The sequence below is a fragment of the Diachasmimorpha longicaudata genome, chromosome 5, assembly GCF_034640455.1.
Source record: "Diachasmimorpha longicaudata isolate KC_UGA_2023 chromosome 5, iyDiaLong2, whole genome shotgun sequence".
In the NCBI taxonomy this organism is placed as follows: Eukaryota; Metazoa; Arthropoda; class Insecta; order Hymenoptera; family Braconidae; genus Diachasmimorpha; species Diachasmimorpha longicaudata.
The window spans coordinates 8643933-8656476 of NC_087229.1; the positions used below are offsets into that span (position 1 = coordinate 8643933).

General features: G+C 40.4%; 1 protein-coding gene across 1 annotated transcript in view; it reads left to right on the plus strand.

Annotated features, from left to right (window-relative positions):
* The first annotated feature begins 9856 nt into the window (after positions 1–9856).
* Positions 9857–12544, plus strand: part of LOC135161992 (protein jagged-1) — a 32399-nt gene continuing 29711 nt past the window's right edge. Inside the window, exon 1 of the mRNA XM_064120030.1 lies at positions 9857–11069. Coding sequence (XP_063976100.1) covers positions 11022–11069 — 48 coding nt within the window. The 5' untranslated portion in view covers positions 9857–11021. The remainder of the gene's footprint in view (positions 11070–12544) is intronic.

Here is a 12544-nt window from a genome sequence, read left to right on the forward strand (position 1 = left end):
GGGGCATAAATGCGTCGAGGACTGCATTCATAAAATCCCGGGGCATTAAAATCGCCTGAGAGTCACCAATTGCGCACGCGCAATCGCAAGGGGGATAGGACAGTTCTCGTTTTACCCGAGGAAGGCCCCTGGCGACCTCGTTCGAGAGGCCCCTTTTGAAAAATCCGAGGAAGAGAGAGGCACGATGCCAGCTCGTGTGAGCAAGCCCCCAGGGCCCTTCTCCATAGAGCTGCCCCCCTTCCCCCCCCCCTTGATATGCCTCCTGCTACTGCGCTTACACACCAACTACTTCTCAATGTACGCCAACACAACATCGTGGGATGTTATGTACGACGTGATCTCTTTTATTATTTATTTCTCAGTCTTTCTTTGGCTTTTTTTTTTCAATAGCGGAGGCTTTTTTCGCCTTGGTGCTCCTTTTGGATTATAGGGACGCGGGTGGACAAGTGCGCACGCCCGGCGGCGACGCGTTGACATCATCCACTTCCGGAATCGCCAGCGAAGTGAGTATAGCACGGACCTGGACAAAGAACATTTTTAGGGGTTTATTTTCTGCGAGAGGAAATTACTGGAGAATTGAGGCGGTCAGGTAATGTTTGTCGTCACAGACTTTTTGGATTTTTCAAAAGGGAATTTTCGATTTCCCGCTGAATTTTCATTTGAGGTTTCGCTCCGTTTTAATTAGCAGGGAAAATGACAGTTCTGTGATGAAATGGGGTGAAATGAAATTTATGAAGAGCTCTAAATTAATTGAATTTTTTGGGGTAACAGGTTGCACGAGTCGTGCGATGAAGAGAATGTAAGGTGAATCGATTAATTATCCCCATTTATGCAAATGATATTTTCTTCTCACATGCATTCAATCATTAAACCGCACGAGTAATTTTTTACAAACTTTTTTGCGGTGAATTCCATCCAAGTCGGCTCGGGTTTTCTAATGTATCTATTCCGATGGGTAGTAAACTACTTTATACCATGGCTGTAACGCTAGGAAAACTCGTAAATAAACGTGCCACTGGTCATTCCATCCTGCGGGGTGCATTAAATATACTGATCGCTAACGAGTCGAAATCGCAACCGAGTGATTCTCGCATTTATCGGGTGATTATTGTAAAAGGTTTCACCTTATTCTGGGAAATTTTACTTACTTGCGAAGACTTTTACTGGAATTCATTCAAATATTGCTAAATCAGTCCTCCTTGTTTGTTTAAAGAAACATTTGAAGTTGAGATTTGAAAAGTTATAGCTTTTAGCAATTTTTTTATGAATATAAAATTCATTAAATCCTATTAATTATCACGACTTAAAGCTCAATTCTTCATTCATTAAAAAATGTATTAAAAAACACCTGTGGAATTTTCTTTATTTATATATTTTTAGAAATCTTGAAACAAAAAACAAATTCTTCAATATTAATTTTGAGATTAAAGAGAAAAGGAAAATTATATTTTTCAATCAAATTAATTCCCTTTTAGAAAATTCAAAAACCAAAATTATCCACTCCATCGAACGCTAAATTAACAACGATTAAGATCATGACAGACTAAAGAAATCATCCAAATGGAATAGGGAATAATAAATAACAGTAAATAATAAAAGCACATAAATAATATAAATCAATAAAAAGCAAAAATTTGTCTTCATACATCTTCAATTGCTCTACTCGCAGCCCCTGTATTACCCACTTCCCAGACGACGCATTAACCGGCTAATTACACGTCTGCACTTTCCGTAATGACAGTAATAAATAAAGCAATGTGAATATTGACTATTGCCGACAGTGAGACCATTTAACGACTCATTTAATCCCCAGCAATCATCGGTCTGGTGTTAGAGGGCGTCGTCAATGTTTTTAAAGCAAGAATTAAGTGATTATCGATTATTGGGTGGAGAGGGGTGGGAGAGGTGGAGCTCGGTACGACGTGCCAATGACTCTGTCGTATTGATAATAATCATGCGAATAGGCGCGGTTACGATAATGAGAAGCCAGGTGTCTTTCATCGGTTCACATGTCTCAACCGCTCATTATTTTCTTCACATTTTTACAATTCGCGGAAAATAAATAACTGCAGTTCGTGGAAAAAACAAACGATATTTACCAGACGATGTTTATTATTAAATTTTGTATTTTTTTCTCCGATAACGCTTTTTGTTTCGCCATTTTTCTAATGAAATTTGCATTTCTAAAAACTTGTCTTTCACGATGTGAACAGCTCTTAAATTGCAAATTTGAGCTGGTAAAAAAATTTCGTTATTAAAATTCTTTTTGCGCTTTACTTTCACATTCTTTTTTGTCAATTTTGCTTTATTTCTTTGAAATAATCTCCCTCATTTTCTCCCGTACATCAGAAGCCGTTCGTAGTTACGAGAAGAGTGGCCCTTTCAGTACAAAAACGAGCCGTAAAATTGTTGTTCATGTACAGAAGGGTAAGAGAAACAAAGTGGGAGGAGAGGCCGAGTCGGAGGTAAAAAATTGTAACGCGTAATTTCAATGGTGGCTACCAGCCCTCTTGAGTTATCCTCTCACGCTCCCGTTTGTTTCGTTATTTAGCGCTGAGCTTTTTCCAGCTATTTTGTTTCAATTTCGCTGAGGAGATGATGTAAAAATTGTTGTTTATGTTATTTATTATCTCGTTTTTTCTAGGCAACTAGATAAATGATGCATTCGAGCATAATAAAAATCTTTACGTCCCATGATTCCGTTAATTTGGACGATTTTTTATTGGAATAGTGAAATGAATAAATAACAATTTTTACATTATTTTCTCAGCGAAATTGAAACAAAATATTTTTAATGTTTATTTGATTTCTATTCGATATTTCGTTCAATTAGCGGCTTAATATAGTGAAAATATTGATTTGTAAGAGCAGAAACATAAAGTTTGAATAAATTCTTTTTTTATCATTTGTTTATTGAAAAAAAAATTCATTTTTCCAGACATTAATCACTGATTTTTCCCCGATAAAATCGATACTCTCGGGATTGTCGCGACGATAATACCTTTCAGTCTCAGTCCCCCCCATCGCCCCCTCTTTGTAAGACAACGCGATACACCAGGATTTTTCTTATGCTACTGTGGAGACAGAACGCAGAAACGTGTACGCATTCCATCGCTTGAACGTGAAGGCAAGAAAAACACCGGGTGACTTCCGCTCAATGGAAGGCATATAACAACTGTAGTTGTTACAAATGAAAAGAGGGGAAACACTAAATCAGATGTATCACGCATATCAAATGTCTCAAGGATGTCTGTCAATAAGTCGTCTTGATTTTCTCAATCGTATTAAATTCAAATGTAATACGTTAATCACGTCAAAAAATAATTATTCATCGAATTGTTCGAATTCCGATGGTTTTTGGACAGAACTGTTTGGCGCGTGATTTTTGCATCGCAAAAGAAAATCATTTGTACCGAGTAATCTCGTCTTTTCCGTGGACATTTTTATCTTATAAAATATAACAATTAATAGGACACGTCGACGAACAGCGTCAATTTTTTTCATAATTTCTCGCCCAATAGATTAATGAAAAAAAATTCAAACGTATGGAGTCCTAGGGCAGCGTTCATCGAGTGATAAACTGGGAGTGAGTTTTCGAATGCGATTGATAATCCCGCGGCGATCCACGACGTGCGTAATTTTACTAAATTTTTCTCCTGGTACCTGAAGGTGAAACAAATCGTCACCTGTTACCGTCAGACCCCCCTAAAGTGATGGTCAAAATCACCGTCAAAATTTCATAAGTTGTATATGGATCGGACCACCGCGAAGTTGCAAAGTCCCGCGCGCTTGGGCAGAGCAATTATAATCACCGAACGAATTCCCATTTTTCTCGTCTCCCTCTGGTCACCGGGTTGTCGCCGCGCTGCTATGCAATGGTGGGGGGCAAAATGAAACGCTCTCGATTCTTGAATGCCCATCACGTGGCAGCGTTTTGCGTTGATACCTGTAGAAGGCCCACCGGGATATACTCCTGCTCACCCTGCGCTTCTCTCTCTCCCTCTCACTCGCACTGGCTGTTACCACTTTTATTTGTAGTAAACCGATTCTTCCTCCTTCGGACAAACCTTCAATGGACGTCGTAAAACCCACACACATGTCTGTCTCCGTCGTGCGCCAAACATTGTCCCTTTTGTATTAATGGATTTTTCTGTTCATTTTTAACAGCCTTTTTTCATCACTTCTTTCATTCGGCGAATTTTTTTGTGGTTGCGGCCGGAACCCGTTAAATGATCATTTAATTTTTTCGGAAGGAGACTTAAATTTTTACACTATAATTGATTTTTTTGTTTTTCATTCCACCTTTTTTTCACACACTATTTTTTTCCTTTTAATCCCCTTAACTGATGTTTAATGTAATCTTCGACTTTGTTGGAATTTTCCATGCTCTCAAAAATCTAAATTAAATATAGAAAGTTAATAACTGACAAAGGATGAATATCAATTTTGCGACGAATTTGAATTCTGCTTAAATGGTCTTTGTAATTTTTGTAAATCCGTGAAAACCGTGGAGTGACAGTAAAATTTAATACGAATGAGTGAATCCGGTTGTTGCTGAAACACCGCAAGAAATTCCTGGGATTTAATGGAACTTTTTGATTGGTACTTGATATATCCCTTCTCCCCTGCTAACCTCGAGTCATCATTGAAAAAATCTTGGATACACCACTCACGTATCAGAGAGCCATTAATAAAGAATCGAGATTTGCTGGTTCTTCCAGGTAAAAATTCAAGCGTTTAATCCTTAGAATATTGATAATAAATAATACGTTTTATGCAACAAGTGCATGTGAGGAGGGGTGAGATGAAATAGAAAGTGACTGGACAGACACTTCTGAAATCATTGATTCTATCCATTCGTTATAGAAAATTATTCAATCTCTATAACAAAGTTTCAAAAATTAATAAAAAATGTACAAAAGGCATTTTCAATTCTTCATTAATTTTCTGAACGATATAATTCTTCAAACGTTTTGTAGCCAAATAATTCACCTGTAAAATGTTTTTTCATTTTCACTAAAGAGCTGGCAATTTTTTAAATATTTCTGTTAAATCGGTCGAATGTTTTAAAAAATCATACGTTAAAATTGCCAAATAATAATAATTGGAATAATAATATTACTATCGCGATAAAAACATAAATAAGGTAAAGTTTTATAGGACGAGGTTAATTAGTGTCAGTGGAAAAAAGGTAACTAAAAAATTCCGGCGATAAGAGCTGTGTTGAGGAGTGTGCGTGGATCAAGACACGCCACAGGTATCCCTCCTCAGATATATAGTAACAACGTGCCAGAGATACAGAACCCCGCAATTACACTGGAATAATCCTTTGGCACGGGATCGAAGTAAGAATTCGAGTGAGGACGGAACAAAGAAATGAAAAAATGTGTCTTATCTAATCGACTTGCAATTGGATTCTCCCTTCCAACCGAAAACGATCGTTACACCTTTTTCACGTCTCCTGTCTACCTTTCTCCATCGACACGGGGAATTGTAGCTGAGGTGGGTCATTGTTGGCCGAAGGAATTTTAATATTTTTTTAGTTCGAAGGGAAGCCGCGTAATCGCCAGAATTATCGTCCGAAATATTCGAAAACGCAATTTTTTTTATCGCGTTTTCTGTTGTAGAGACGTGGGCGGAGGTTCAGCGGAGATTTGATTCATTTTCAGCTGCGAGTCAATGAAGATCAGATGGAGATTCAGTCGAAATTAAGGTCGAGTTTCAATTTGTCTTAAGAGCAGTAAATAAAATTTTAAAAATCCATAAACAATTATTTGCAGACCGCGGTAAAGTCATCACTCACCTCTCACGCATAATTTTATTACTCTTTCGAATGAAAAATCGATCATTCGCCTAAAAAAATTTGACAATTTCCGTACCGATAATTCAATGAAAAATCGTTATTTAAAATCCCATTAGTAAAAATGCCGTTTCACTGACTCTCATCAAACCATCAAGATGTCACCGTAGATGCCGTCTTGATTTATTGGGAGTCAAACGAGGATTTTAACGAGTCCGAGGAGCGACACAACAACAGATCTGTATTTGTGTGAGAGTAAAAAATTCACATTCGTTTTCTCACAGACACCAAAATGACTTTTGGGTTGTGGCCCCTCACAACATTTAACAGGTGGCTTTTATACCTGGACCACATCTTTACCTGGCTCAATGATTTTTCGGATATTACCGGAGCTCGAAAACGTTTAGCGAGGGTGAGAGATAACTCCTGGGGTATCTTTTTCCAGAAAGATGTTGGTCACCTGTCAATTATCGGATTGCCAGACTGAGGAATAACCTGTGATGTTTATCTGGGAAATTGAGTGTTTGTGTTTCTTTTTCGGGTTTTTTTTTCAGGACAACAAGAATGATCTCACTCCAGGGGAACCTTGAAATTTTGGTTTCTAATTAAGTCCCGAACAAATAAAATCACTGGATCCGATCGAGACGATTATACCGACAACTGCTGACCACAGCCCAGTGAAAGTTCCAACGTGAAAGTTTCAGCAGGCCCATTTTGCCCCCACAATTGTCAACCCATCCGGAAAAATTTATAATTTAAAAAACATAAAGAAATAAATAGTGCTCCGAAATTCATAAATTAATAGCGAGAAAAGATATTTCATGTATACTTTACATATCTTCCATAAATTTTCAAAATATGTAGAATCCCCCCTCCTTATCGATTTTCTATTTCAATAAATTTTTCGACTGAGAAAAATGCTTCAAAAATAAATAATAACATGTTTATCTTCGTTTTTAATTATAAATTCAATCCACTCGAAAGACGACTCTCGATTACTAAATTAATTCATGAATAAATAAGGATCAATTAATTAATAAAAACTTGTAAGTGGTGAGAGAAATAATCAGGAGGATCACTGCTAATGTGCTTACAAAAAGAAAATCAACTAGTCGTCTTTGTTTCTGATGCATCGACTCGTGAAATGTGCAATGTCAAGAATGTCCGGTATCTCATCACCCCGGAAAAACCGGGATTTTCCGTCTTGTACGGAGTGGCCAGTACCAACGAATGTGTGCACTCAGCGGAGCGTGACTCCCGGACAACGTTGTTTCGGCTTATCCCAGCATTAATCTGCTCGTAGCAGTGAGATGTGCCTCGGCGCAGCCTGTCGAAACCGCGAGCTCGTCGTTCAACCGCGTAACGCATATCTTCCTTTTTATTTTAGATAAAAAATAACAACGCACTCTACGGCCTCTACCTTTCCCTTCAAGTGTTCGTCGATTTTTTTTTCATTTCTGTTGACCCCAGCCGGTAACCCATGGAGAATTCCAAGGGAGAGTAGGAAAAGGATTTGACAGAAAATTCCGGAAAAATGAAAAGAATTTTTTCCCCCTTTGTTATCTGATTATTTTTTTCTCAGCAGAAAAATATCATTTTCGGGATTTTTTCAAGTTCCATAAGTTCGTTGCATTTAGTCGGTGTTTAATCGACTTTTAGGAGGGATTTGGCCGGAATGTCGGGTTAATTTACGATTCATCAAGTTTTACCAACAGTTCAGTCGAACTTTCATCAAGATAATTACAACCGAAACGTCGATTCACTTCAGAATTCGGCAGCAGGCACCAAAAATTACATCCGCCTTCTGCGCAACCATTCATCATTCACCCCTCGATCTCCTCAACATTTAAACGCAGTTTAATCTGACTTTGATGAGACCTGCCTCGAGATTTAACCGAGATAACTCCACAATTTACTAGTTCCCCAGAAACGTCAAAAAATGGACACCGAACCAACAGTCAACCGTCTGCATATGTTCTCCGGCTGTAAAAAAAACAATTCTTCCCATGTTTACCTCCTACCTCCGGCAAAAAGCTTGAAAAAACCTCCCTTAGACATTTCCATTTCTCAAAAAACCCCCATAAAACACGAATGAGCCCCCGAGAGCCACCTCCGGCGTTGCCAACTTGTACAGCCTACCGGGCTAGCGCGTGTACACGCTGGTAAACTCGCCTGCATGGTCCCGCGGTAATAAGAGAAAATAAGTAAAAACCCCTCGAAGGTATAAGAGCTCGCAGAAGCCCCCCCCCCCCCACAACCCCCCATGCCCGGAGAGAGGAGAGACACTGGGGCGGTACCGCGACGTGAAGGAGAAAGAGAAAGATATGTTTAATGCTATGAGAAAGGTGGAATGAGACAAGGGAGGAGGTGAACCTGTTCCCGAGGGAGTTCCTTGACCCTTGGGGGGTAAGGCGGGGAGGGGTGGAGAGGGGCCTCTTGTACTCTCTTGCCTCTGGGTAAACCTCTTCGGGGCAATCTTCTCCTCCGGCTCCTGCTCCGGAGACCAGTGCTACCTCCATCCTCCCCTACTCCATCTTCTCTCCAACTCCATCGCCTGGCACCCTCCCCCCACTCACTCCCGCCTGGAGTCCGGCGATCTACTCCTGTGTTTGCTGCTGACGCGTTTGAGAGTCTCTGCGAGAGCTCCAGAGAACGCGAAGAGTAGCCAACGCTTGTCCATAACATCATTTCGTTACCAGGATCGCTTGTCGGGGGTTATGGAGAGGTGGTGCGAGGGGGTGGGAGAGGGTGACGATAGACAATGGGTACAGTAGGCTTCATCTAACGATGGATACCGTCGTTGGCCCAGTTAGCGACAGTCAGGCTTTTTCGCGGTTTTAATGGAAATGGGAAATCGGTATTTTGTTTTTTTTTTGTATTTTTGGGTCAGGGTGGGTTTTTTAAAATCAATGTCACAAGTCCGGTCATAATTTTGTGATTATTCAAATTGTTAGTATTTTTTGCTCGCGGTAATTTTGCGATTGAGATTTTTTTTTGAGATTAGCGAGAGATGTGGGAGAATTTAATGAAGCGAAAGATTTTAATTGACGAGTTTATTTGAGAAATAGTAGGATTAGTCTGTTTTCACTTTTTTTTTTTCGTTCAAGGATTACGGAAGGTTTCTGATGAAATAGAACCTGATTGAGTGACTGCGAAGGATACGACAGGATGATTGAATTATTCATAAGCTGCCCACCGGTTTTTATTAAGATTTGTAGAATTGAGAGATTCTTATCGTGTTATTTTTTTTTGCATGAAATATAACTTAAATGCGAATTAACAAAATTTAGTCAGGAATCCGATGGCAATCATCACCAGCCAGTGATTTCTTTCTTCCCATCGCAAACCTCGAAATTACCCAATATTTCCCCGCAAAAAAAAAATCCATTTCACCCCAACCCCACACCACGTCAATAAACACTTTTCCCACAAGTCAATTTTTTTCTACCCCCAAATAACAAAATGTTATTAACCCACGACAGTGTTCCCCAATTTTTGCCTCAATAAACCCCCTTTCCGCACCACCATCTCCGTCCACACATCATCCAAACCCCGAAACATAAATAGAAAACCTCGCTCACCTGAACCTCTCCCATAACTACCCCCCTCCCAACCAAAACTAACGATACCGCATCATGCCCAGGCCCCCTCCCCTCAAACGATAAACGCTGTGCCCATCGCATGAAAGAGGGAAAGCAAAGCCACGAGAGACCCGAGACCCCAGAGGCCACTGGGGTCTCCTGCCGTTCTTCTGCCTCACCAGGTAACCCTTCGTCCCTCTCGCCGTTCAACCACCCCTCCTCCCCCTCGCCGCCCCTCCCTCCCCCACCCCCCATACCGCCGTCTCAATCTTCCCTGAGATGAAACGCGAAACACGAGAGAAGAAAAAGTACCGCGCGGCGGAGGGTCGGCGGGGCAGTTGGCGATGGTGGGGTGGGGGGCAATCGCCGAAGAACGGGGCACAGTAGAAATTGTGTGATGGCAGGGGGAGAGAGGGAGGGGGGGGGAGGCCTGGAGGCCGGCCTGCGGCTCCGACTCAGTATCCCCGGAGCAACCGACTCACGTGTATCCGAAGGTGCTGCGTCCCGTGTGTTATTTTATTTGATTTTTTTTTTTTTTTCATTCTGTGAAGAACATCTTTGTGTGGAACCGTGGGAATTTTTTTCATCAATGATTGCAACACTTGCCGATTGGATTTATTACGAATTTGTGGATTAAAGTGGAATAAAACGCGCTTGTGGCTGATGAATAAGTCAGTGATATTATTTGTATTATTTCAGATGTTTTAATGTGATTGTTTGAAAATTGGGTTTCGGAAATAACCGCAGTCCCTCCGGCAAGGACGCTAAGGGAATAAGGAAGGGATAAACAGGTGGGCCTAACGTTGAATTTTATTTGGGTTTATGGCTGATTTTTAATGTGTTATTATGTTGACATTACCACGAGGATTAAGTGAAATAGTGAGCTGCTAGAACAGCCGTGGGAATCATTGGTGCGACAATTGTGAACAGAATTTGATAAATATTTTGTTGTGGTCGGCCATTGTGTCGTCGTCTGGTGACGAATAGTCAGTGAGAGATCATCTATTATTATTATTTTTCTTACGTATTTATTGAGTCGTGTGAGGGAGTAATCAACGGTTAAATTAAGAGGGAATTATTTCAACTGTACGTGTTGATGATTAAAAACAGTGATTTTTATGCTCATGTTCTCACGGGGTACAACACAATTGACACTGTTTTGCCGCGAGTTGTTTGTCTAACGAGAGAATAAGTGTTCTTAAACGTTCGTCAATTACACGCCTCATTTTTCTTTTGGTTTTAATTCTCCCTTTGTTTATTTATTTTGCGGTTTGTTCGCCAATTGGTCGGGAGTGGTGGCACTCAGTGCGGGGATAATTAATCGCGTTCCAGGTGCGAGCGGGGGAACAGGACAAGAACCGTCGCAATTGTGGGATTCAATGTGAAGAATTGCCCTGCGAAAGTTAACGGGGAACGACGCACTGTCAACTGTGGGGATTTGGGAATCAGGAAGTTTGACGACAGTGAGTGGATTAAACTGGGCAGTGGAGAGTGAAGTGCTTGACGAGGATTTTCATGTGGATTTCGGTGATTAATTTGGGGTAAAGGCTGGTGCTGTGACACTGGATTCGGCGGCGAGGCTACGGGGGGCGAAACTTGTGGGGTGATGCGGTAGTCGGGGGGGGCCTCCGAGGGAAGCCATGAGGGCGGCCGCCGCCTACGTCCTGTTCTTTGCCCATCTTATACAGGTACGTGATTCTTTATGCCAATTTTTTATACGTTTTGCAAGTGTTCATGAGGCGAAACCGAACGCCCGGTACCACGCGATGTAATGGGCAAAATGATTGAAAATTTTAAAGTCAAAGAGTTCTGGAGGCAAATTCACCGCTTTAGATGGCTGGGAATGGCTGGGATATACTACTGAAGTATCGATATCTGTCCTTTTTACAGTAGGGTGAATGTCCAGGTGATATCGGGATTTTCCTGATTGGCGAAAATTCCCAAAGCAGATTACACAGATAATTTTTTTTCGACAAATTTTGTCGACAATGTACGTACGTGAAGTTTGAGCTTGATTTGGTCTTTTAGGGAGTCCTGGCGACAGCCATTTTGAGGTGAATTTTCACTCCCGAACAAAAAATTTGTGCGGCATTAAAAAAAATCGGAAAACAGTTGTTTTCTGGACTCATTTCTGCTGATGAAGTGAATAATAAGGTGTAATTATTATGATTAAGAGTCAGTTTTATCTGGAAGCATTGGGTTCGATTGCAGGCAATATATCCTGTCGTTGGAAATTTATTGTAGAAATCTTTCGAGGAATCTTGACATCCCGAAAAGATCTCGAAGAAATCGTAGAAAAATTATTGAATTTCGTAACCCCTGTTCCGTTAATCCAATTATTTTTCTCATGCATTCGAAAGTTCCCAATAAAATCATAAAACTCTCTTCAGTACCTCGAAAGTCCCGATCAATATTTCAAATTTCAATAAAAAAAATGTGGGGAAAGAACTCGAATCTCCTAAATTTCTGATATTTAAATTTTTATTTTGTTCATAAAGAAGCTAATACAACCTTAAAATTACCTATTCAATTATTTTATTTGAAACTGTCTCCAGACTAACTCACAAGCCATTCCCGTACTCCGAACAATTTTACAGATAATTAAACCTATTCTGTAATTTCTGTCAGGTCAATCCCATTATCGCTCTCACGGGTCCAAGAAGGCTCGATAAAAAATTTGAATATCATCCGCCAGTCGCCCCAAAAGCTCGACCAATACCCGAAATAATTACCATTTGTTAATTAACCTTTAATTGTTCATAAATGTTTGAACGAAAAAATTGAAAGGAATAAAATATCGAAAAATGTGGGAAACTGACCCGAGCCCCGTAAATTTCTACCATTTGAATTCCCACCTCGTTTATAAAACATTACATTGATCGATATCACAAGTCTCTCTCTTCGTATCTCCACTCGTCGCTTCTTCCTCGTTACATTACCCAGGCATCACACGAAAACTTTCACCTCCCCCGTTCTTTTTCGTGGAGTTTTCTTCTTTTTTTTTTCTCTCTCTCTTCATTCGCGAGGCCCGTGGGATGCATTGCCAAAGCCAATAAAATTAACGAGCTGTCGACGGTGCCCCCACCGTGTCAAACGTACCGGTGAAAATAAAAACGAGCTATAAAAATGTGAAAGAAAACCACCTGAAGATTCACCGAGTACT